This window comes from Dreissena polymorpha, chromosome 4 (assembly GCF_020536995.1).
Source record: "Dreissena polymorpha isolate Duluth1 chromosome 4, UMN_Dpol_1.0, whole genome shotgun sequence".
Taxonomy (NCBI): domain Eukaryota; kingdom Metazoa; phylum Mollusca; class Bivalvia; order Myida; family Dreissenidae; genus Dreissena; species Dreissena polymorpha.
In genome coordinates, this window is record NC_068358.1 from 27,947,340 (window position 1) to 27,974,813 (window position 27,474).

General features: G+C 38.3%; 1 protein-coding gene across 6 annotated transcripts in view; it reads left to right on the forward strand.

Moving 5' to 3' along the window:
• LOC127877481 (uncharacterized) overlaps nt 1–27,474 on the forward strand; it is a 119,818-nt gene that overhangs the window by 37,962 nt on the left and 54,382 nt on the right. For all 6 annotated transcript variants that reach the window (XM_052423400.1, XM_052423401.1, XM_052423404.1 and 3 more), the window contains 3 exons: nt 21,823–21,859; nt 22,653–22,894; nt 24,574–25,992. In XM_052423400.1, coding sequence (XP_052279360.1) covers nt 21,823–21,859; nt 22,653–22,894; nt 24,574–25,992 — 1,698 coding nt within the window. The remainder of the gene's footprint in view (nt 1–21,822; nt 21,860–22,652; nt 22,895–24,573; nt 25,993–27,474) is intronic.

The following is a 27,474-nucleotide window of genomic DNA, read 5'->3' on the forward strand; positions in this document are numbered from 1 at the left end:
CTCTCTCAGTGAGTCTACACTCTCCTACTATTGAGCCTATCCCAGTGACTACACTCTCCTACTATTGAGCCTCTCCCAGTGAGTCTACACTCTCCTACTATTGAGCCTCTCCCAGTGAGACTACACTCTCCTACTATTGAGCCTCTCCCTGTGAGTCTACACTCTCCTACTATTGAGCCTCTCCCAATGAGTCTACACTCTCCTACTATTGAGCCTCTCCCAGTGACTACACTCTCCTACTATTGAGCCTCTCCCAATGAGTCTACACTCTCCTACTATTGAGCCTCTCCCAGTGAGTCTACACTCTCCTACTATTGAGCCTCTCCCAGTGAGTCTACACTCTCCTACTATTGAGCCTCTCCCTGTGAGTCTACACTCTCCTACTATTGAGCCTCTCTCAGTGAGTCTACACTCTCCTACTATTGAGCCTCTCTCAGTGAGTCTACACTCTCCTACTATTGAGCCTATCCCAGTGAGTCTACACTCTCCTACTATTGAGCCTCTCCCAATGAGTCTACACTCTCCTACTATTGAGCCTCTCCCAGTGAGTCTACACTCTCCTACTATTGAGCCTCTCCCAGTGAGTCTACACTCTCCTACTATTGAGCCTCTCTCAGTGAGTCTACACTCTCCTACTATTGAGCCTCTCTCAGTGAGTCTACACTCTCCTACTATTGAGCCTCTCCCTGTGAGTCTACACTCTCCTACTATTGAGCCTCTCCCAGTGAGTCTACACTCTCCTACTATTGAGCCTCTCTCAGTGAGTCTACACTCTCCTACTATTGAGCCTATCCCAGTGAGTCTACACTCTCCTACTATTGAGCCTCTCCCAATGAGTCTACACTCTCCTACTATTGAGCCTCTCCCAGTGAGTCTACACTCTCCTACTTTTGAGCCTCTCCCAGTGAGTCTACACTCTCCTACTATTGAGCCTCTCTCAGTGAGTCTACACTCTCCTACTATTGAGCCTCTCCCTGTGAGTCTACACTCTCCTACTATTGAGCCTCTCCCTGTGAGTCTACACTCTCCTACTATTGAGCCTATCCCAGTGAGTCTACACTCTCCTACTATTGAGCCTCTCTCAGTGAGTCTACACTCTCCTACTATTGAGCCTCTCTCAGTGAGTCTACACTCTCCTACTATTGAGCCTCTCTCAGTGAGTCTACACTCTCCTACTATTGAGCCTCTCTCAGTGAGTCTACACTCTCCTACTATTGAGCCTATCCCAGTGAGTCTACACTCTCCTACTATTGAGCCTCTCCCAGTGAGTCTACACTCTCCTACTATTGAGCCTCTCCCAGTGTTAGTCTACACTCTCCTACTATTGAGCCTCTCCCAGTGAGTCTACACTCTCCTACTATTGAGCCTATCCCAGTGAGTCTACACTCTCCTACTATTGAGCCTATCCCTGTGAGTCTACACTCTCCTACTATTGAGCCTCTCCCAGTGAGTCTACACTCTCCTACTATTGAGCCTCTCCCAGTGTTAGTCTACACTCTCCTACTATTGAGCCTCTCCCAGTGAGTCTACACTCTCCTACTATTGAGCCTATCCCAGTGAGTCTACACTCTCCTACTATTGAGCCTCTCTCAGTGAGTCTACACTCTCCTACTATTGAGCCTCTCCCTGTGAGTCTACACTCTCCTACTTGCCTTGCTCTGAGACAGGTTGGGCGCCATGTATGTGCAGAAAGTGTTGTCCCAGATTATTGCGTGTAGTCTGCACAGGCTAATCAGGGACAACTGTGACTTTCTATTTTAAGGATTTTTGTTTAGAAGAGACCTCCATTTAAATGAAAACTTCTATGAACCCGGAAAGTGTCCTCCAATGTAGCCTGTGACAAACTCAGTCTCAATGCATTGAAGGAAAATCTTGGTAGAGATGAAATCTAGTAGTGTATCTATACACTCCAGAAATTGTTATAAAATGGTAGATTTGGAGCAGTTACAGAATTCTGCTGGAAGCAAGTTCAGGAGGTGATGGAGTTGAAATGCTTCTTATCTGAGCTTATCTCAAGTGAACAGCCCAACAGTTGCTGCTTCATAGATTTCATGATTCTGTAAAACAGGTTTGCTATCAACACTATTGGGTGAAATTTACCCCTGAAATGTTTGCCTCAGTACAATAATTGCAAATCAAGGAAATACTGTAAAATGATTATTATTGGCGAGAAATTTATTTCTGTACATTTTGTGGGTATACTGATTCACGAATTTTAGCACAAACACAACAGAACATGACCAACGCACATTCTGTATTGTTTTATTGTTTTCCAAAAGCAGAAATCCATTTATGTATGTGTTGAATAAAGCCGTTTTGAAAAACACAAAATTTCATCCAGAGAAAATCAAATCACTGATTGATATTTAAGTGGCTAGAAAATTAAATCTTTTTGTTTTGAAAGGCCCTATGTTATGTTAATTTTATCTTGCCGTAACTTGAAAGTTTGTAGCCTTGTTTCCAATTCGAATGTAAGCATAATTTATAGTCAAGTTATACATCGAATGTTATTTATTCACAATGTATTTTAAAAGCACAGAGCGAAATTTATACTTAAAAAATTTAATATGTTTTACAGTATAATAATTTATTGATATAAGTTGTCAATTCAAATTAAAGTTGTGTAAATAGCAAGGCCTTAAGATAGATAATAAAATGTAATGGATTTAGAATTCATGGGCAAATAAATTGAACCTTTGTTCGGAAGTGAAATTGATGGATGAGCATTCAACTATTTTATCACATTCTGACCTGACTGTTCACACTTACATTTTGTGCGCTTGGGATAAGACAGCAGTAATGAAATACAGTAAGTTTCTTTTAAAGATAAATTATATACTGTTGTCTATGTGTTGTTTTTATAAAATTGATAAATTAAAAGCTCAATAGATATAATTGCATTATATAAGTTGATATTTCTCCAAAACTGGATGTCAAATTAATTGGATATACAAAAAATGTTTAACCCTTTCAGTGCGGGAACCGAATTTTGAAGGCCTTTGCAAACAGTTTGGATCCTGATGAGACACCACAGAACGTGGCGTCTCATCAGGATCCTAATTGTTTGCTATTCTGATAGTATTCTTTGAAAAAAATCGAAGAAAATGCTAATTTTAGAAATTCAGCAGACAACATTTTAGCAGAAGACAAATTACCCAGCATGCAAAGGGTTAAACAAATGTCACTATGAATGAAATACATGTAGTAACAGAAAATTGCTCATTGCTAACAGATACTTAACATAGGAGAATAAGTGTTTACAATGTATTATACCAACAATGTTATGACTAATACAGCTGCATACAATGATGAACTGAAGTAAAGATTTAAAAAAAAAATAATTTTTTTTTAAACTTTAAATGGGGATTTTTTTTGCAGTCAAATTGGAAAAAAACAACTTTGTGGGAATAGGGCCAAATTTTGTCACAAACTTTTGCCAAAAAAAAAGCATGGCACCACCAAATAGCAAGACTATACAGTAGTTTAGTTCCACTTGCCTTCTTTATATCAGTTTTTTTTTCTTGTCTATGTGAAGCGGCCTTGACCCCCCCCCATTTTGTGAAAAAATGAGTCGCAAAATGTTCAAAATTGGGAAAAAATGAGTCGCAAACTTTCAAAAAGAGTGAACATTTTAGTCACAAACTTCTTGATATTGTGAAAGTTTTAGTTGCAAACTTCTTGAAATTGCGGACATTGGAGTTGTGAATTTTCCAAAATTGTAAAAAAACGGCCATTCTCACAGAAGGGAAAAAAGTTTATTTCCACTTGCCTCCTCTATACAATCCATATAACCTGTGCCTGGGTTTGTAATCAAAACTCATGCAGACCTGTTCTGGAATATCTGCATAAATCAAACATCCCTGCTGCCACTGAAGTAGCTTACATCTAGGCCTTCTCAAGTGTTTATCTCTTTCAGTGCGGGAACCGAATTTTGAAGGCCTGTGCAAACAGTTTGGATCCAGATGAGACGCCACAGAACGTGGCGTCTCATCAGGATCCAAACTGTTTGCTATTCTGATAATATTATTTGAAAAAAAAATGGAAGAAAATGCTAATTTTAGAAATTAAGCAGACGACATTTTAGCAGACGACAAATTTCCCAGCATGCAAAGGGGTATAGAACCTCTGGAATATAGTAATGTGAGCCTTGTTCTGGGAAAACTGGGCTTAAAGCGGGTATATACGATTTTGTCAAATATTTATGAATTTGTTTAAACTGTGTAAAAAACTTATTATATATATATTTCAATATAAATTAAAATAAAAGTTAAGAAGAACATGTGTCGAAAAATGCGAAATAAGCCAGATATTTAATTCTGAAATTGAAAACGGCTGTACAGCCGAATTCGCCAGCATGTATACCATACATGTACGATGTGCATCTAAACTTAGTTTAACTGTTTATTTGAATTCCTGCAACGATATCTATTCATACGACACACGAACACTATCTCCGATCCTAATATAAAGACGAATGCTTCGGTTATTGTAGGAAAATATGTACGTCACTATCGGCTCTAATTTGTCTTTGCTGCATTTTATGAAATTCGACTTTAATGTATAAATTTTCTTGCCTATTTTGTGTTATTGTAACATATTTTATCAATATATTACAATTAAACACATATAAAAAATCGTATATACCCGCTTTAATGCAGGCCATTTAACCCTTTACCCCTAAGATACGTTATTTAATGCATTTTTAGTCCCCAAAAAGTTGAATTTTATTACAGACCTTTCTTACTTAATTCATGTTTTAAAGGCTTCATTTCTTACCCTTAGATACTGATGAGCAGCACACAAAACCTGAACAGACTGCCAGTTACTCGCAGCCTGTTCTGGTTTTATGCTCGCTGGAAAAGCCATTTTCTCTTTGCGCTTTATGGGGGAAAGGTTAATGTATGCGCATAGTGTTCTCTCATGCAATCTACATTCACTAATCGAGGAATACACTTTCTGCTTAAACTGGATTTTCGTTAAAAGAAACAATCCTAATTTTTGTCCATAAAAGCCAAAAAATGACGTCTCTGATTAGATCAGCCTGTGCACATTGTACAGGCTAATTTGGGACAACACTTTACGCATTTGAATTAAGCCCAATTTTTCTAAAATGCTGCTCATACTGATTTCTTTGCATCTTTATATTTCTATTGTGTTGATCCTTAATTCAATAACACTTAAAACTTTGCCAAGAAAAGGCAACTTGGTTATATGAAGAAAAAACTGTTAAGATTTGTTTACCTTTAAATTACATATGACGTTTCAGCTGTCTGAAACATTAAAACAAAGGGTAAAGTTTATATAGGACAGGTTTTTTTTTCCTTCTTTGGGACCCGCCGAAAATCGGCCCTTTCCCCTCGGATTTTTTTCCCCTCAGCTTGTAAATTTTCCTCTAGATTTCATTTTCCCCTAAAAAAAAAAAAAATTTTTTTTTTTTTTTTTTACCTTTAAATATATAAGTTAACCTGATCCACTGTAGAAAATTGAAAAATCTTGCATAATTAAATTATCTGTTGCCTTGAATTTGTTTTAAAAACAGTAAAATATGTTAAATTGATTATTTTAGACTTTCCTTATTTTCCCCAAAATCCAGCTTTTGGCACATTTTTCCCCCAAAATTCGACGTTTCGCGCGATTTTTTCCCCTCAAAAAAGGCCAGGCCCTTTCCCCAATATCAGATAAAAACCCCTGTAGGAAAAAGAATTTGTCATACAAAACAACAACACTGAAACAAAAAACAACAACAGAAGCAACACCATGATAAACTTTTCCATGCAAACGAATGTTAAAAAATGTCTTCATATTTGTAATATACTGTGAAATCATTATATATTGTCAGGCATTAATTATACCCCCATTACTGGTAATGGGGGCTATATAGGAGTCACTTTGTCGGTCTGTCGGTCGGTCCGTCGGTCTGTCGGTCTTTCCCAAAATTTCATCCGATCTTCACCAAATTTGGTCACAAGTTGTATCTAGATGATGTCAAGGTCAAGTTTGAATATGGGTCATGCCAGGTCAAAAACTAGGTCACGGGGTCACTTATTGTGTTTTAAACTTAAAGTTTGTCCGGACCATAACTATGTCATTAATTGTTTGATTTTAAAATGACATGGTACATTTGTTCACCATCAAGGGACGGTGTGTCATGTGAAAAAAAGTACATTGATATCTCCAAGGTCAAGGTCACACTTGGGGTTCAAAGGTCAAATGCTTGTCCGGGCCATAACTTTGTCATTTATTGTGAGATTTTAAAATCTTTTGGCAAATTTGTTCACCATCAGTGGACAGTGTGTCGCGCGAAAGAATTACGTCGATATCTCAAAGGTCACTTTTTGAGTTCAATGATCATAAATAAGCTTGTCCGGGCCATAACTATGTTATTAATTGTGAGATTTTAAAATCCTTTTGCACATTTGTTCACCATAATTGGACGGTGTGTTGCGCGAAAGAATTACGTCAATATCTCCAAGGTCAAAGTCACACTTAAAGTTCAAAGGTCAAAACTTGCCATAAATGAGCTTGTCCGGCCCATAACAATGTCGTTCATTGTGAGATTTAAAAATCATTTGGCACATTTGTTCACCATTATTGGACGGTGTGTCGCGCGAAAGAATTACGTCGATATCCCCAAGGTCAAGGTCACACTTTGAGTTCGAATCTCAAAAATGGCCATAAATGAGATTGTCCGGGACATAACTATGGCGTTCATTATGAGATTTTAAAATCATTTGGCACATTTGTTCACCATCATTGGACGGTGTGTCGCGCAAAAGAATTACATGAAATATCCAAGGTCAAGGTCACACTATGAGTTCAAAGGTCAAAACTGGCCATAAATGAGATTGTCCGGCCATAACTATGTCGTTTATTGATTTTTAAATCATTTGGCTCTTTTGTTCACCATCATTGGACGGTGTGTCACGCGAAAGAATTACGTAGATAACTCCAAGGTCAAGGTCACACTTTAAGTTCAAAGGTCAGAAATGGCAATAAATGATCTTGTCTGGACCATAACTATGTCATTCATTGTGAGATTTTAAAATGACTCTGTACATTAATTTTGTTCACAGTCATTGGATGGTGTGTCCTGGGAAATAATTCAAGAGTTCAAAGGTCAAAATGGCTGTAAATAAAATGGCATCATAATTCTTAAGAATTGCAATAAATTACATTCTCTTGTTTTGTGAAGACAGCATGCAAAATAGTCTGTGTCAATGCAGCACGTGGGGGTATACGTCACGTCTTTGACAAAGCTCTAGTTTTCATATATTTTGTCAGTCGACTTATTGACAATTCAAGATCCTAACAAACATTATGTCCCATATTTGAACAAATTAAGACTGAATTACCAAAGGCATGAGGCACTAAAATCCAACGTAATCCACGCATACATACTCCGTCTGTTACGTTATCAAGATAAATCCGGTTTTGACACAAAAGGGTGTAGATTACACAGTGTTCTTAACTGACATTGCTCTAAAACGAGAAAGCAGTACAGCTGTATGGACTGCGTTGACTTTGTTTAGGTAGAATTGTAATGATAAGCGCTAATTGTTAACAACTTTATTACCCATTGTGTGTATTGTTTTTCAGTGTTGTTGAAGAAGATTATACAGCCTCCACGCCTGGATTAGATCCGGATCAAAGACAATAAACAAAATTAAAAGATGGTGATGTATACACTTACCGTATACATTCTCCGCATTGATTACAAATAAATACAGAACAGTTTGATTTGTGTTTGGTTGTTTGCGTTTAACTACAATACAGGTGTAAAAATAGCTTATGCTTCGTTTTATGGGCTATCGATCTTTTTAATCATTGACATCTTTTACAAGTTTTACCAATACATGTTTAAAATAATTGTTACTTGTAGCAATTGAAAACGTAACTGGAAAAGAGAAATTAGCAATCATGACGATTAGTTCCATCCAAAAGTAGGGATTTTTTTTTAAAAAATTCACTTTTATTTTTGCGCGATTTCCAGGAAATCCCCGGAAAGCATGCGTTTCGAATGACTAAGTATGACGCAATAAAACATTGCTTTGTATCCTATTGCATTCAATCTAATTTAAACTCACTCGTCCATTGGTTGTTACAATTATATCTGAACTTTGCCCAATGAAACCGCTGCCCCATAAGGAACTGTTAATTTTACACTTCCGAAAATTATTGTTCTTAAAGTGATAAAATATTTACGATGCAGAACTCTTGAAACTTTATTGAAAACTGACCAAACAGTTTGTTAATACTAATTTTAACCAATAATCTACGCACCTTCTCTAATTTGCGCAGATAAAGGTAAGATTGTAATTAGTTTGGACATGATAATAAATGAATAGGACCAATTGGCAACTGGCTTCACTGTTTCAAACTCGGGTTTCAAACACTTGTTAACGGTTATTCGGTCCCACTAATCCACTATTCATAATAATGATACACTAATGGGGGCAAATTACTGATCACCTGATAACAAAAGACTAGTATATTGACATGTGAGAAATAGGCCCCACCTCCTTCAAGTGACTCTCAAGTGTCCTCTTTCTTTCACGACTACGATTTTTCGCAACCGCGATATATTTCGGACAAACAAATCGGATATTTACTGAAGCTTTTTTTTTTTCAAAGTCAGGAATTGGCGAATTTAAGTGCTGACGAATATAAAAATGACGAAATTTCGTGCTGGGGAAAGTAAATGAGTTCACAGTATTAAAACCACAAGCAAACATGTTTTCACATTACCGGTACATTCTAAAAATTGTAACAGGTCCCCTAGAGTACAGTAATGTAAGGTGCTTATTTACAAAACATTAACTATAGTCAACAAGGTAATTATAGTCGCACATAAACATTGACAGATTTTAACCCACAAGCAAAAGTACCTTCATATTAGAGGTAAACACAGGTCTGTTAGAGTACAGTATCATTTATCATTTAGCACTTGCTTACAAAGCATTAACCTTAGTCAACAAGTTCAATCCAGTGGAACATGAAGAGTTACAGATTCAAGCAGTGCAGTGTTTTTTTTGTTTTTTCCTTTTACAACAGATTACCAGATATATTTTACAGGCAAAAGCAAACAAATAATTTGAATTGTGCTTCCCCTGAATGAAAAAATATGTTGCCAATACCGTTTTGTAATGAGAGTTTTTTCACCGCTTTGGGAATGTAACGGGGTCCTTTTGAATTGGGAAATTTTTGTGACGTCTTGACTTAAATTGGGAAACTAAGGTTGTTGTTGCTGTTTTGCTAAAAAATACTTAAATTTAGAATCGATGTGTTTTCAGTATCATTTTTACTAAGGTTGAACTTCAATATGGCTGGATGGGAGATGAACAAAATGTTGAAAAAAAAATAAAAATAGGGAATTTGTAGGTCCCATTTTCCGAATACCGGACCCAATTTTTAATGAAAAAATAAACAGCCTCTGGTATTGCAATATAATCATGAGCCGCACTCTGGGTACAAAGTGTTAATGCATGAGAGTAAAGTGTTGTCTCAGATAAGCATGAGTGTAAAGTGTTGTCTCAGATAAGCATGAGAGTAAAGTGTTGTTTCAGATAAGCATGAGTGTAAAGTGTTGTCTCAGATATGCATGAGAGTAAAGTGTTGTCTCAGATATGCATGAGAGTAAAGTGTTGTCTCAGATATGCATGAGAGTAAAGTGTTGTCTCAGATATGCATGAGAGTAAAGTGTTGTCTCAGATAAGCATGAGAGTAAAGTGTTGTCTCAGATAAGCATGAGAGTAAAGTGTTGTCTCAGATAAGCATGAGAGTAATGTGTTGTCTCAGATAAGCATGAGAGTAAAGTGTTGTCTCAGATAAGCATGAGAGTAAAGTGTTGTCTCAGATAAGCATGAGAGTAAAGTGTTGTCTCAGATAAGCATGAGAGTAAAGTGTTGTCTCAGATAAGCATGAGAGTAAAGTGTTGTCTCAGATAAGCATGAGTGTAAAGTGTTGTCTTAGATAAGCATGAGTGTAAAGTGTTGTCTCAGATAAGCAAGAGCGTGAAGTGTTGTTTCAGATAAGCATGAGAGTAAAGTGTTGTCTCAGATAAGCATGAGAGTAAAGTGTTGTCTCAGATAAGCATGAGAGTAAAGTGTTGTCTCAGATAAGCATGAGTGTAAAGTGTTGTCTTAGATAAGCATGAGTGTAAAGTGTTGTCTCAGATAAGCATGAGTGTAAAGTGTTGTCTCAGATAAGCATGAGCATAAAGTATTGTCTCAGATAAGCATGAGAGTAAAGTGTTGTCTCAGATAAGCATGAGTGTAAAGTGTTGTCTCAGATAAGCATGAGTGTAAAGTGTTGTCTCAGATAAGCATGTGCCGTCCAACCGTAACTGGATTTTCGCTAAGGAGAGACTTCATTTAAATACAAAATGCTATAAAAACGGAAAGTATCGTCCCTGATTAGTCTGTGTGGACTGCACAGGCTTATCCGGGATGACACTTTAAACACATGCATTACGTCTGTTGCTATGGATACTGTTTTGTATAATGGAATAGGTATTTGGTGTGTGTCATATTACTGAATCATGACATTTATTGAGATGTGAATAATAATATTCACTTGTATGACTGTCAGATAACACTGATTGCACTAACAATATTAAAGTTAAGTATCTAGCCTTCCAAAAGAAGTGACTTTGTACTGATGTTCTCATTGCAGTAATATTGATGGGCCACCTGTGGATGGTGTTTACATCTAAAGCTGTTATTATGATGTTTTGTTTTTTCCTTGATAACTTTGTCAGCATGCCAAGTTCAATCACAACCTACCGTAGTTAACTCAAATAGCAGCATGATAAGCCAGTAACTGCTGGGCAAAGCATATTTATATGAGTCACTTTTTCGGTCGGTCTGTCTGTCCCGAAATTTCATCCGATCTTCACCAAACTTGGTCAGAAGTTGTATCTAGATGATGTCTAGGTCCAGTTTGAAAATGGGTCATGCCAGGTCAAAAACTAGGTCATGGGGTCACTTAGTGTGCTTTAAACTGAAAGTTTGTCCGGACCATAACTATGTCATTTATCGTTAGATTTTAAAATTACTCGGTGCATTTGTTTACCATCATGGGACAGTGTGTCGTGTGAAAAAAGTACGTCAATATCTCAAAGGTCAAGGTCACACTTGGAGTTCAAAGGTAAAATGCTTGTCCGGGCCATAACTTTGTCATTTATTGTGAGATTTTAAAATGACTCTGTACATTAATTTTGTTTACAGTCATTAAACGGCGTGTCATGTGAAAGAATTCAAAAGTTCGAAGGTCAAAATGGCTATAAATGATAAAGGCATAATAATTCTTAAAAATCGCCATAAATTAGATTCTCTTGTTTTGTGAAGACAGCATGTAAAATAGTCTGTGTCAATGAGGCACGTGCATGGGGTATATGTCACGTCTGTGACAAAGCTCTAGTTGGTCTTAAATGTTATTTTACAAACAGTGTTGGTGCAGTTAATATTGTATGAATTAACTATGATTATATGACTTATGGAAGCTTAAGGAGTTTTATTGTGATGAGGTTTTTCTGATTTTGTTGAAAAGAAGAAGAGAGGCCTTTTTAGAAACCTGTTAAACAGTTCCAGATCTTGGAATAATAATGAGACTCGTAAACATGTTATAAAGCAGAAGTGAATATAGTTGAAGAAACTTAACAGTACATTGAACATTGTACAAAATATATAGTACATTACACACAAAATATATGGTACATTGAACACAAAAAATATATAGAACATTGAACACACAAAATATATAGAACATTGAACACACACTATACCGTATTTTAAAATAAAAATTCAGTGCGCTTAATACATTGACACAAGGCTTTCCTGGTTGCTAAATTGCAAAAAATCCATTTCGTAATAGTAAATCTTCACAATTGCCGTCATTTTTTTTATTGCAGAAAACTACACCCTATAATGTTATAGACCGAAGGGGCCGTTGTCGAAACAACAAAAAGCGGGAAAGGGTAGGAATGAACAGGGTAGTTTTGACAAAAATTAAAAGATGAAAAAATGTCTTTGTTGGTGTTTTCACACTTCTTCATTGGTTGTTCATTAAAAAAAAAATCAAGGTATATTGATCCCGCGTCGTCGCGGTATTGTTTGTTAAAATTTTTGTTGTCATGAAAACTTGTTGATTTACAACGCAAAACGTCTTATTTGAACTGACGCTTATTATTTCAATCATATTTCTCAACTTCGCTTTTGCTTTATTTTGATAATTGAATCCAAAGTTTAATGTTAGCAATTCCGTAAATTTGCTTTCTATGTGAATTGACAGTTTGACGTCATCAAAGGAAAGCCGCTTCCTGTCTGAAGCAATAAAGCGACAAGTTTCTCGCCGACAAAATTGGCTTCCTTTGTCTAGCAATCAACATGCCTAACCAATCATGTGTTTGTTCCTCAATGGCAATCGTCCAATTAAATAATAGCACATGCAAAGCTCCGCCTTCGAACCTTTTGCAGAGAACGGAGGTGGAGTTTAACGGTTAATTGAGCAAGTGTTATACGTAAGTTGAGCTCCGATTTGCCGAAATTTCTCGGCCCTAAGCAATAAAACGACGAATACATTTATCGCTGATTTTCCGATTTCTGCATTAATATGTTACCGTGCAAGTATACTACATAGGTTACAAACCAACAATAGAGATATAGACTATAGTTTTATTTTCTTTCAATAGAGACAAACAAATGATATTTTTGTGTTGGCTTTACGGCAATAACGCCAACTGTATGGAATTGAGCGTTCAGGTGTATTGTTTGTCTCACTATAAATACTGATCAACGAGACGCAGTGAAGGCACGAAATACCGGGTCAAACTGGATTTAATGGGGAGCATCTCTTAATGGGGCAATATTTAAGTGGATAAAGAAAAAAAATGGGATCCACGGACGATTTGCGTAAAATTGGACATTGGGATGTTGCAGGTCTGCAGAAGACTATGTCATATGATGTTGTGAGTGGCAGGTAATGAAAATGTTACACTGTTCAAATGTGAGGAATAGGTAATAGTGGTTCGAATTTAACACGCAGGGGTCTTGAAAAAACATGCGCAGTGCGCGGCAATAAGGACATATACGGTGTTCTTGAGAGAATAATCTTAAAAATTGTCGAAAATATAGTGCTATGCAACCCATGCTCCTGATCATATAAACACTCCCTACTTTAAAACAAAAAATTAAGCGCCCGAAAAACTCTGATTAAATGATTGCGCAATATAAGAATGGCGGCCATTTTGGGCCCAATTTTCAGGTTTTGGGTCTTGAATTTTTTTTGGTCTCCATTTTGGCTTTAAAAATTGCATGCGCGTTATACATGGGAGCGCGCTTTACATGGTAAAATACAGTAGTTTATTGAACACACAAAATATAAAAAATAATAATAAAAGAAGTGAGGTGTTATACATAGCCAGTCAAGGAGTGAGGTGTTATACATAGCCAGTCAAGGAATGAGGTGTCATACATAGCCAGTAAAGGAGTGAGGTGTTATACATAGCCAGTCAATATTTAATGTAAAATCATCATTATTTGTGGGATAATTGTTAATTTTGTTGATTAGAACAGTATACAAATTTAACACATGTCAGCTAATGAAAGTTGTGAATTGCTCTCCAATGAAAAGTTTTTTCTTTTGAAAAAAGGAAATAAATTTTATGCTGACATATTCAATGAGCAACGCTCTAGGAAAACCAGACTTGATGCATGTGTCTAAAGAATTGTCCCAGATTAGCCTGTGCTGTCTTCACAGGCTAATAAGGGATAACACTTTCCATGTTTATGGTAATTTTTGTTTAAATCAAATTCTCTTCATAGCAAAAATCCAGTTTAGGTGGAAAGTGTCATCCCTGAATAGCCTGTGTGGACTGCACAGGCTTATCTGGGACTACAGCTTATGCACATACATAAGGCCAGTGTTATTTTTCACAGAGCGTAGCTCAAATGTTTGTACAGTATTTCTTAAATCCTAATGTCTGCTGCTGCTCACTTGGGTGCTGCTATTTGAGGGTGAATGGTACTTTCTCCAACTGGAAGCTGCTTATTGAGTGATCTACTGTACATACCAACACATACCTGTTGGTAATATTACAACGACACAATACCCACAATACCCGGTATGTAATCGGCTCCCAGGGAGAAAGGCATGTTGCTTTAGGAGCTGCCAAGATCTCGCACTGATTTCGTCCTCTGTCACTCAGTGTTTGTGTGTCTGTGTGCGAGTGATTGGTGCTGCTTGGATCTAGTGTCCCTTCAGTGTCTCAAAGGTTGACAGTTCTTGAAACTTTTGCCTGGGCATTGTTTTTAAATAGTGAATGGGTTTCAAACTATAAACTTTTGCCTGGGCATTAATATAAATAGTAAATGGATTTCAAACTGGAAACTTTTGCCTGGGCATTGATATTAAATAGTGAACGGGTTTCAAACTGGAAACTTTTGTCTAGGCATTGTTATTAAATAGTGAATGGATTTCAAACTGGAAACTTTTGCCCTGGCATTGATTAAGTGACTGGACTTGAAACTTGAAACTTTTGACTGGGCATTGATATTAAATAGTGACTGAATGCGAAACTTTAAACTTTTGCTTTGGAATTTGTTCATAAATAGTGACTGAATTCGAAACTGGAAACTTTTGTCTGAGTGTTGATTTTAAATAGTGACTGAATTTGAAGCTTTTTGCCTGGACAGTGATAGTGACTAAATGCGAAACTTTAAACTGTTGCCTTGGGCATTGTTATTAGGTACTGACTGGAATCGTAACTTAAACCTTAAATAGTGACTGGATTTGATACTTTAAACTTTTGCCTTGGGCATTGAAATGAGGTACTGACTGGAATCGTAACTTAAACCTTAAATAGTGACTGGATTTGATACTTTAAACTTTTGCCTTGGGCATTGAAATGAGGGTACTGACTGGAATCGTAACTTAAACCTTAAATAGTGACTGGATTTGATACTTTAAACTTTTGCCTTGGGCATTGAAATGAGGTACTGACTGGAATCGTAACTTAAACCTTAAATAGTGACTGGATTTGATACTTTAAACTTTTGCCTTGGGCATTGAAATGAGGTACTGACTGGAATCGTAACTTAAACCTTAAATAGTGACTGGATTTGATACTTTAAACTTTTGCCTTGGGCATTGAAATAAGGTACTGACTGGAATCGTAACTTAAACCTTAAATAGTGACTGGATTTGATACTTTTTCTGGTCACTAATACAAAGTCAGTCATGAATAATAATTTCTTATGGAATGGAAACCATGAATTGACAGCTCTCAGTGCAAGACACATGGGAAAGATGTAGTTATTTCGGAATTATGTTATCTCTTTAGGATTCCATCCATGCTGCAGTGTTATAACAGGAGTTTATTGAGTCTTAAAGGGACTTGCTCACAGTTTTTGTATTTTAAAAATAAATCATAAACATTATTTTACTAACAAAACTGTTATATTTGGAATAGCTTTAAATATTTAAAACAAGTGTCTTTAAAGTATATAGAGTTATTACAAATTCTAGTAAATTTACAAGCTGTGATTTGGATTTGAGGCATATAAAAAACACAAATAACACCATGACTTGTTGCAGTCAATATTATTAGTTGACATTCACGGACAGTTGCGATGTCTATGTTGCTAAAATAAACACAATTGGAAAGAAAATGTTCTGCCTATTCTACAAATTATTGTTAATTGAAAACTAAATATCATCATGTTAGACAATTCACCTTTTTCGCATGGTTTAAATTCAGTAAGCGACATGTTCGTTAAGGAATACAGTAACACATGTTTGTTAAGGAATACACACCCATGGCTCGCATGATCAGATAGATAATGAAAACAACATGTTTGGTCACAGTTCAATGTTCTCGTTCGATGAGCCTGAGCCTGAGTTGGAGATGCTGGAATGGAAATACCTGGTGAGTCTAGATACCTTCGGAAAAAACGGCTTAATTCATGTTCTATTCCAGTTAACCCAAAGTGAAAGTGGAACCAGCATAAAACCTGGGATTTTTACAGCCTTTGAGTAACTGTCAGTCTGTTCAGGTTTTATGCTGTTTGCTGCTCATCACTATCTAAGGATTGGAGATGATTTGCTTTAAATAGTTGAATCTAGTTAGAAAGATCTTTAATTAAATATAACTTTCTAAGGGACTACAAATTCATTAAAATCAGAATTTTAGTTGTAAAGGGTTCAATTAACAGTTTTGAATTGCATTCTTACACACATGGGCAGTTTTGGAGTGAAATCAATGTATATGATGCAAGTTTTTTTTAATTAAACAAATTAATTAAATTGATAATAATAAATACAACAGGACAAACTGCAAAATGCATAATGGACAAAAAAGATTAACCCAAGATAAATGTCTTGTTCATGCTATACATAAAAGTGTATTTGAAGTTATCTGTGCAAGATAAAGACCAAAAAACAGCAAACGTGTTTACCTTAATTAGTGAGATATTAGTGAGATTTTAGTGATAAGCAAGTAAAATTATCAGATTATGACCGATCATTATTCCCGGCAGCTGCCTTGCATACCTCTTGGTAATAGAGACTGGGGGGGGGGGGGGGGGGGGGGGGTATAGTTGTGAGAGCAGAGGCATTACATTCTAAGCTGTGTTGCAAAGAGCTATTTAACCCTTTCAGTGCGGGAACCGAATTTTAAAACGTGGCGTCTCATCTGGATCCAAACTGTTTGTTATTCTGATAGTATTGTTTGAAATAAAAATGAAAAAAATGCTTATTTTACAAATTCAGCAGACGACATTTTAGCAGACGACAAATTTCCCAGCATGCAAAGGGTTAATGCTTCAGTTTTTATGCCTCCAGTAGGGTGGCATATAGCAGTTGAACTGTACGTCAGTCCGTCTGTCTGTCAGTCCGTCCGAAAACTTTAACATTGGCCATAACTTTTGCAATATTGAAGATAGCAACTTGATATTTGGCATGCATGTGTATCTCACAAGGCTGCACATTTTGAGTGGTGAAAGGTCAAGGTCAAAGTCATCTTTTAGGATCAAAAATCAAAAATACAATCCAAGGGAAGTAATAAGCTTTAAAAGAGAGATAATTTCTAAACCTGCCAAATGATACATTGAAATTTTATTTCAAAGCGGCGCAATAAGGGGCATTGTGTTTCTGACAAACACATATCTTGTTTAAACATTGAGCTATTGTATCCTCAAAGTGATCTTATACTCCAAACTATTTTACACTGAGCTTTTTAAGACTCAAACAAAAATAGCATAGCCTTTAATGCCCCCCCCCCCCCCCCTAGTTGTGGTCACAATTTAATATGGTCATTCAAAATCCATAGGTAAATCAATGTAACACATTCAACATTTTCATTTCAAAAATGAAGTCAGGTAGCTGGGCTCCATTTGGCTCAAAATTTTCTGTAGCCAAATTTACCTTTTTATGTCTTAATTCTTATTATTGTGGATGTCTTATGGGTGATATTGGACATATTTATTAAGCCATGATATTGGACAACTTTGTTGCAAAATGGATTTATTTGTAGCCAAATATCCTTATGTGTAGCCATTGGCTAATTTGGCGAACTTTAAACGAATCTTAGTTCACTGTTTTTTCATTGTTTTTTTCCTGCTACATTTTAGTTGATTGTAACACTAACATGCCTACTTTCCTTGTTGAACATTTATGCGTTCCTTGAAAACAGGTCGCAAAAAAGAATAACAAAACAAGTGTCATTTACTGAAAAAATGTCTTCCAGTTAATTAAAATGATGTTTAAGAGGTGATTCCACTGCACATCTCAGTTATTTAGTATGCTGTAACCCTAATCCTGGGAACCACTTGAGATTCATTCTTGCTGGGAACCACTTGAGAATCATCATTATGGAGCACACAAGTGTCAGCTGTCTGGTAGAATTCCTGGAGCTCGGTTCCCAGCTTAGATCCGCATTCTTTCTGCACAACAATCAGACTTTCCATCTGCGGTTCCCAGCTTAGTCTGTCCATCTGCTTTATGAATTAGCCTCAATTGCAGTGCTCCAGCTAGGACTTAATGGAAGGGCGCCCAGCCAGCCCTTCCCAAGCCACGGCCTGCCCTTTTTAGTACATTTTTATTTTTTTTATATTTTTTTATACATTTTATAATTTATAAATCTCTTATTACATATTTATTAATTTATTCCTCATTGTAGATATTTTATTTGCATGGTTTAATAAAATGATGGAAATAATATATTCTAACAATTATCAATAATGTACAAATTAATATGCAACAGGGAGCATTCTGGATACTAATGCACGCTCGAAGTGCACTTTTGACAAAGAAGCCCATCCCTGCCCTTTTCAAATGCTAGCTGGATTGTGTGTCTCACATTTTAGTGGCAACAAAGGTCATGAGTCCCACTCTGAGGAAAAACTTAGTAGCCTGTGCAGTAAACACAGGCTAGTCTGAGACAACACCATCCAACAAGACTTCATTTTCTATTTGAAGAGACTTTCCTTAAAAAAAATCCATTAATGTCCAATACAGTACTAAATAGAGATTATACAAGAATATGCTAGATTTTAAGAAACCCCAATTTATCTGGCATTTCTATCTTAGCTTGCCAAAATAAAAAAAAAAATGTAAAACAGACCCGATCCCAAAGCAAAGCATAGCATACGGACCTGTTCCCAAACTGAAATTGTACACAAAAAATGTGTCATTATTTGTTGAAAAAAATCCCTATTGTGTCCATTTTGTTGATTGTTTTTTCTAAATATGCCATTTTATTGATTTAAAAAATCCCAATATTACCATACTCCTTTCTCAAAACCCCTGATATTGAAAACCTTTCAAATCACATACTAAACCAACTGTAATTAATTGATGCATATAGTTGGTCAAAAATTCTGCACCATTTCCAATCTCAAAAAGTATATAATTTCCAATGAATTGCCAAAATTCCCAATGGAAGGTCTCTATTAAACAATAAATAAAAACTATTTAAAAAATCTAAACTTTAAGTTCATCTCCCTATCTGTATGTGTTGTTGAACCGCACTTGATATAAATTAACCCATTTATGCCTAGTTGACTCTCCCATCCTTCTAAATTGGATCAATTTATTTCCAAAATTAGGGATGTCAAGTATATTTATTTCTATATTTAGAATATTTCATAAAGAAATTCATTTTAAGCAAACAGCGCAGACCCCGATGAGACGCCGCATTATGCGGCGTCTCATCTGGGTGTACGCTGTTTGCAATGTCCTTTTTTCAGGATGCTAGGCATTAATGGGTTAACAACACCATTTCCATTCTCAATGTTTAAGGATTAGTTCACAAAAAAACAAAACCCAAGTTTCCAATATTAGTCAAATAACAACATGATTTTCCCCTATTTAATGTGCCCCAGCTCCATCCTAAAATGGGAAAAAAGCACTGCAAAAATTTAGCAAAAATTGACTAATTTTTGAGTCACCTCAGTGCTTTGATTGACTCAGTAACACGAAGTATATGACTATTTGTTAACAAAGTCATGTCACTGTATACTGTTGAAGTGCATTAGTTACACCAGGTATATGACTGCATATTGCTTAGCCATGTCACTGTATACTGTTGAAATGCATTCCACACATATCTTCTAGTCTACTACTGTTGGAGCTATCAAGACATACCTGGGATAATATGAGATTTGTGATCACCCTCATGGTATCACTTTGGTTTTGTGTGGGGATATGTTGATGCATTTTGTGTAATTTGCTGCATTGGGGTAATTTGCTAGCTGAATTGGGGTATATTGCTGCAGTTGAGGTAGATTGTTGGAGTTGGGATAGATTGCTGCATTAGGGTACATTGCTGCATTAGGGTACATTCCTGTATTGGGTAAAAATTGCTGCATTGGGGTACATTGCTGCATTGATGTCCATTGCTGCATTGGGGTACATTGGTGCATTAGGGTACATTGCTGCATTGCGGTACATTGCTGCATTGTGGTACATTGCTGCATTGGGGTACATTGCTGCATTGTGGTACATTTCTGAATTTTGGTACATTGCTGCATTGCGGTACATTGCTGCATTGCGGTAGATTGCTGCACTGTTTTTTTAAAGTATTGGAACCCAATCCTGCATTGGTGTCATTGGGTGCATTACTGGGTTGGGTTAAATTGCTGCTTTGGAAACATTGCTGCATTGGGGTACGTTGCTGAATTAGGGTACATCGCTGCATTAGTGTACATCGCTGGGTGCATTAGGGTATATTGCTGTATTGGGGTACATTGCTGAATTAGGGTTCATCATTGCATTGAGATACATTGCTGCATTTTGGTAGATTGCTGAATTGGGGTACATTCATGCATTCGAGTACATTGCTGCATTGGAGTAAATTGCTGCGATGGGGTACATTGCTTTATTGGGTAAAATTGCTGCATTTAGGTATATTGATTCATTGAGGTACACCATTTCTTTTGGGTAGATTGCTGCATTGGGCCAATTATTGGAGTTTTCGCCATTAGGATCTTGATAGAACCCTGTCTTTCCCAGTGACTAGGTGGACACCCATTTAATCTACAACATCTTGCCCACAATCATGAACCCTGTCTTTCCCAGTGACAAGGTGGACACCCATTTAATCTACAACATCTTGCCCACAATCATGAACCCTGTCTTTCCCAGTGACGAGGTGGACACCCATTTAATCTACAACATCTTGCCCACAATCATGAACCCTGTCTTTCCCAGTGACGAGGTGGACACCCATTTAATCTACAACATCTTGCCCACAATCATGAACCCTGTCTTTCCCAGTGACGAGGTGGACACCCATTTAATCTACAACATCTTGCCCACAATCATGAACCCTGTCTTTCCCAGTGACGAGGTGGACACCCATTTAATCTACAACATCTTGCCCACAATTATGAACCCTGTCTTTCCCAGTGATGAGGTGGACACCCATTTAATCTACAACATCTTGCCCACAATCATGAACTATGTCTTTCCCAGTGACAAGGTGGACACCCATTTAATCTACAACATCTTGCCCACAATCATGAACCCTGTCTTTCCCAGTGACGAGGTGGACACCCATTTAATCTTCAACATCTTGCCCACAATCATGAACCCTGTCTTTCCCAGTGATGAGGTGGACACCCATTTAATCTACAACATCTTGCCCACAATCATGAACCCTGTCTTTCCCAGTGACTAGGTGGACACCCATTTACTCTACAACATCTTGCCCACAATCATGAACCCTGTCTTTCCTAGTGACTAGGTGGACACCCATTTACTCTACAACATCTTGCCCACAATCATGAACCATGGCTTTCCCAGTGACTAGGTGGACACCCATTTACTCTACAACATCTTGCCCACCCTGTCTTTCCCAGTGACTTGGTGGACACCCATTTATTCTACAACATCTTGCCCACCCTGTCTTTCCCAGTGACTTGGTGGACACCCATTTACTCTACAACATCTTGCCCACTATCATTAGAGCCTCCTAGACTGGTTATAATTTGCCAAACAATGTGTAGGCTGAAGTCTAAGAATAGAGAATATTTGTTAAATTGGAATATTGAGAAATTCCTTAAACTTTAAGTCAAACTTGGCGTTAATTGCCTCTATCTACGTATTTGTTTTTAACAACTTTCCGTTTAGGACATTATTGCCAGTAGTAGCCTGTGTATATTCAAAAGGAAGACATATTTTTCTTGGTTTTAATTTTATTCTTTATTCTTAAGTGTAAGAAATTGGTGAATTTGTCTTGGTAAAAATGGTAGGGGTCTCTAGCTAGACAGGTGGATGCCCATATACTCAGCATATTGACCTCAATGTTTTTTTTATTATCCATTTCAGGAGAGAGACTACACCAGTGATGAAGACCAAAGGGAGGGTTAGTACATTCTAGTAAAGTATGTTTTGCATTCTCCAAAACCAGAAATCCACAATTTATGTGTCCATGACAAAGTCCTTTTTTTAACCACTAAAGTTCACGAGACAAAAAAATGATTTGACAGAAATATATGTTCTGCAATATACTGTATTATCGCTACAGTTGCTCTTGCAAATAGGACTTTAATTCAGAAGCCATTTAACGATTATGCAAGCACTCTTTAAATTTAAATTTGGGTGTGTAAAACTTCGTATAATACATGGTAAGGTACGCAGTTCTCCAGCTATGCCTAAATAAAAGAGCGCTCCGCCCTGTTCTTCTGAAGCCCCACCCTGCCCTTCCGAAATTAATGTATTCCTCATTGTAGACATTTAATTTAAATGGTTGAATAATACTCGAAAAAATATAATTTTACCAATTATGAATAACATAAAAATTAATATGCAACAGGTAGCATTCCAGATACGACTGCGCGCTGGAAAATGCCCTTTTGACAAAATAGCCCCCATTCCCCCCGCCCCCCCCCCCCCCCCACTGCCCTTTTCAAATCCTTAAGCTGGAGCACTGGGTACAGTACTGGACATTACTTATCTGCAGTATCCGTACCGTAGAGGATAAGGCGCTTGCGTTGAAATCCAGAGGTCCCGGGTTCGATCGCGGGTCGAGGCACATACATGCCAGTCATGTTCCAGCGGAATGCTGACTGAAAAATAAAGGCTTAGCCAGGCATTAAGACGATAAGTTGATAACTTATCACTTTTAAAAAACCTTAATGTTTAACTCATTATTCCAGAGCTGTACTACCAGCAGATAGAGTCAGGCAGCCTCCAGCCCCTGGACACCATCTTCGTCAAGAATGTCCGGGAGGGCGGGCCAGCACAACTTGCGGGCCTGAACGCTGGGGACCGGATCATCTCAGTCAACGGGGAACCAGTCACTGGGAGGTCTTACGGTCAGGTGATCAGCCTCATACAGCAGACGACCTCTGACCTCAGTCTGCTTGTTGTACCGAAGGAGGAGGACATTCTGCAACTGGTGAGTGCATTTCCTGAGCCAATAACCTCATAGTGAAGGGAAGTCAACTCTCCCTTTCACTTATTACCTCCCTTTAGTTTAAATATTCTGATGACCTCTGAATCGAGTCTTCTGGTGGTAACCAAAGAGGAAGATATTCTGCAACTGGTGAGTGCAGTTCTTGGGCCAATATCCTCATAGTGAAGGGAAGTCAACTCTCCCTTTGGCTTATTACCTCCCTTTGGTTTAAATATTCTGATGACCTCTGAACCGAGTCATCTGGTTATTCTGCAACTGGTGAGTGCTGTTCCTGAACCAATATCCTCATAGTGAAGGCAAGTCAACTCTCCCTTTGGCTTATTACCTCCCTTTAGTGTAAATATTCAACAGACGACCTCTGACCTGAGTCTCCTGGTGGTACCCAAAGAGGAGGATATTCTTCAACTGGTGAGTGCAGTTCCTGAGCCAATATCCTCATAGTGAAAGGGAATCAACTCTCCCTTTCACTTATTAGCTCCCTTTAGTTAAAATATTCTCATGACCTCTGACCCGAGTATTTTGGTGGTAACCAAAGAGGATGATATTCTTCAACTGGTGAGTGCAGTTCCTGAACCAATATCCTCATAGTGAAAGGGAGTCAACTCTCCCTTTCACTTATTAGCTCCCTTTAGTTAAAATATTTTCATGACCTCTGACCCGAGTCTTTTGGTGGTAACGAAAGAGGATGATATTCTGCAACTGGTGAGTGAAGTTCCTGAGCCAATATCCTCATAGTGAAAGGGAGTCAACTCTTCCTTTCACTTATTAGCTCCCTTTAGTTAAAATATTCTCATGACCTCTGACCCAAGTCTCCTGGTGGTACCCAAAGAGGATGATATTATTTAACTGAAGAGTGCTGTTCCGGAGCCAATATCCTCATAGTGAAAGGGAATCAACTCTCCCTTTGGCTTATTACCTCCCTTTAGTTTAAATATTCAACAGACAACCTCTATCCGGAGTCTTCTGGTGTTACCCAAAGAGGAGGACATTCTGCAACTGGTGATTGCAGTTCCTGAGCCAATATCCTGATAGTGAAAGGGAGTAAACTTTCCTTGGGCTTATTACCTCCCTTTAATTTAAATATTTAACAGACGACCTCTGACCCGAGTCTTCTGGTGTTACCCAAAGAGGAGGACATTCTGCAACTGATGAGTGCAGTTCCTGAGCCAATATCCTGATGGTGAAAGGGAGTAAACTTTCCTTGGGCTTATTACCTCCCTTTAATTTAAATATTTAACAGACGACTTCTGACCCGAGTCTTCTGGTGGTACTCAAAGAGGAGGACATTCTGCAACTGGTAATGGCTGAAAACTTAAAAAAACTTTGAAATTGTGAATGGGAAAGAATTTTGGCCACACATTAGACTATTAAAAAACAATGCAAATTAGTGGACCCAAGTTATGGAAAAAACCTGTACTAAAATTGCAATTCACTCACAGCAGTTGCAACCGCAACTTTTAATAATTGATTTACCAATTTCAGGGTGATGATGCAATCTTCTTGACATTGAATAAATTCAATTGATATTGATTTCCTTTTCAAGTAATTTCTATTGCCAGCCATTTCCATTTCAAATTATTTGCCTTTCCAGTGATTTCCATTTCCAGCAATTTCCTTTTCCATTTCCAGTGATTTCTATTTGCTAGTGATTTCCATTTCAGGCTTATGAAAACTCGAGCCAATCATTTGACTCGGACTACTGCAGCCAATCAGCACACACGTACAGTCGCCAGTCATCAATGGACAGCAGCCAGCGAACCTCACGAGAGAGTCGGGATCGTAAGGTCCTCTCTACGAGTTCTTTAGACGCCAACGTTTTACTTGAGGGTCAAGAGCCGGGTGGCGGTCATGTGCTCCGGACTCTCCGAACTTCAACCTCGTACACATCCGGGCTTGGCGGACTACGGGACTCGGGGCCCATGTCGGAGGAGCAGACGATGAACAAGTCTGTGTTTCTTGATCGGAGGCGGGAGTTTGAAGCACGCGCAGCTCAGGAAAATGTAAATCCAAATGCGTCGAAAGCGTATTCGTTTGGGTTGTACTTCCCCAAAAAAGAGGCGAAAGTCAACAGTTCGGTGGAGAATTTAGCCCGGGAAGTGGCTGTGAAAAGATCGAGGGAATCTGTTCTTCAGCCGACGGACTCACAGGAAAATATTTCAAAGACTCAGGGGCAGCCATCACGAACACGGAATGTGCCTATTGAGTATCGACATAGCAGCAGCCCGGATCCCAAGATAATGGAGAGGCTCAAGTCTCAAACAGAAGTTTCCACTCGGGTCAACGGGGCATCGTCTGGGTCGGGGTTCAGTTCCTCCATCAGGCACAGTTTCCCAGACTCCGGACTTCAAGTGTGGACGTCCCCGCGGCGCAGGACGAGTGATACCAACTCCCCGCACGGGTTTCTTGGTGGGGGGACTCCAATACCAGATGGTAGCCGACAAGAAGTTGGTGGTAGCAATGCGAACAGCTGGCAATACGTGCCCGTCATTTCTGACTCTTCCATTGCTAGAAGTCAAAACATGTCGGCTAGTGTTGATAGCATCGATCCGCGATCGAATGTGTATCACACGGAGCACCAGTTACGAACTGCGTACAACAAAAATGCACCTATGATGGAATCGACCCCGAAACACAAGCCCCCTCCTAGCAGGACGTTTATTGTAAAGATAGGTGACGGGGAAGATCGGAGTACCACACCTGTGGCGGGAAATGCAGCGTCGTATGGAGCTGCCTTCGCCGTGACTCGATCTCCCAATGCGACAGAAGTGGAGATAAGGCACAAATCGCGAGAGCCGAGAATTCTCGTTTCTCACAGAAAGAAACAGTTTGAGGAGAGGAAGGACTTAACACCGCCGGTGGGTAACGCTGTGACTCAAAGATATAAAACAGAAGTGACGAGTTTTAGGAAGTTTGACGGTATTCAGGCGCGCCTGGCCTCGTTTGAGAGCAGTAGCAGCGCGGAGCAGTCACCTTCACGGTCCCAGACGCCCGTCGGCCCGGCGGGTAAAACCCGTCAGCAGTCGATGGAGAGACTCACGTCTCCAGAACCACAGGGGTGCAGCACACCATACCCCACTCAGGTAAATACTTTTTTCTTTGTTTTGTAGTTGGTTTTCGCCTCCACATATTACACATTTTCAAATTGTATTGTTAGTTATCATGTTTATTTGTAAGTATATAATTGAGTTCCTTTAACAATGTTTTCAATTTGTTCAGGGAAGTTCTGATTCAAATTATTCAGACTTGACAGCCAGGTATCAATTCTGATTATTCTGTGTATTATGTAATACTATCTTTTATTTATATTTTGTGCCTAAGAGCATTGCGTTACTGTATGATATTGACGTCAATTCTTGTGGTTATGTTATAATTGGACAGATTTCTCTTTCTTTCAGCTGATTTTCTGCCTTTTAAAGAAAAAATTATTTCACCAATAGTTATGAATTTAGGCCAAAAAAAAATAGGTCCGTTTCTGGTCGCCCAACCCTGTCTCTCGAATCGGCGCGAACCTTCAACTTTATATTTACAAAAAAAAATTAATTTTTTTGTTTAAATCGTTCATTTTCGTTCATATAGGATGTAATATCAAGCAAACAAAGCATATATATACATGCATTTCTTATTATAAGCTTTAGTAGCTGCTAAAAGGTATACTTTGTGCGATTGGGAATATAGCGGAATTTTGGCTATAAAATCAAGCAGAAAAAAAGCCCTGACAAGTGAAGAGTGTTATTGTACTGCTGTAAGGGGGGTTGGGTATTTACCTCGCTGTAAGGGGGGTTGGGCATTTACCTTGCTGTAAGGGGGGTTGGGCATTTACCTCGCTGTAAAGGGGGTTGGGCATTTACCTCGCTGTAAGGGGGGTTGGGCATTTACCTCGCTGTGAGGGGGGTTGGGCATTTACCTCGCTGTAAGGGGGGTTGGGCATTTACCTCGCTGTAAAGGGGGTTGGGCATTTACCTCGCTGTAAAGGGAGTTGGGCATTTACCTCGCTGTAAAGGGGGTTGGGCATTTACCTCGCTGTAAAGGGGGCTGGGCATTTACCTCCCTGTAAAGGGGGTTGGGCATTTACCTCGCTGTAAGGGGGGTTTGGCATTTACCTCGCTGTAAGGGGGGTTGGGCATTTACCTCGCTGTAAGGGGGGGTTGGGTATTTACCTCCCTGGTGGTGGTTCTTAACCCTGCACCACTTAGATACGCATTTGTAGTTGTTGAGAAACTTAAATTAAATGAAAGGCCTTTCTTACTAGATTCAAGTTTAAAAGGCTTTATTCCAACCCTTAGATGAGCAGCAAACAGCTTCAAACGTGAAGAGACTGCAAGTTACTCGCAGGCTGTTCTGGTTTTATGCTGTTAGCACTAAGCCATTTTCACTTTGCATCTGAGTGGGAAAGGTTAAGATCACACCCCTGACTTTGTACTAGTATTTGTTCTATATATTTTCACCAAAGGACTAACATTACTTTATGAAGTTGACGTAACTTCAGGACTTTATGTTTAAATCAATCCTACTGATGACGGTTATGGCTTAAATTTGTGTAGTATTTAAGGTATTAAAATAAA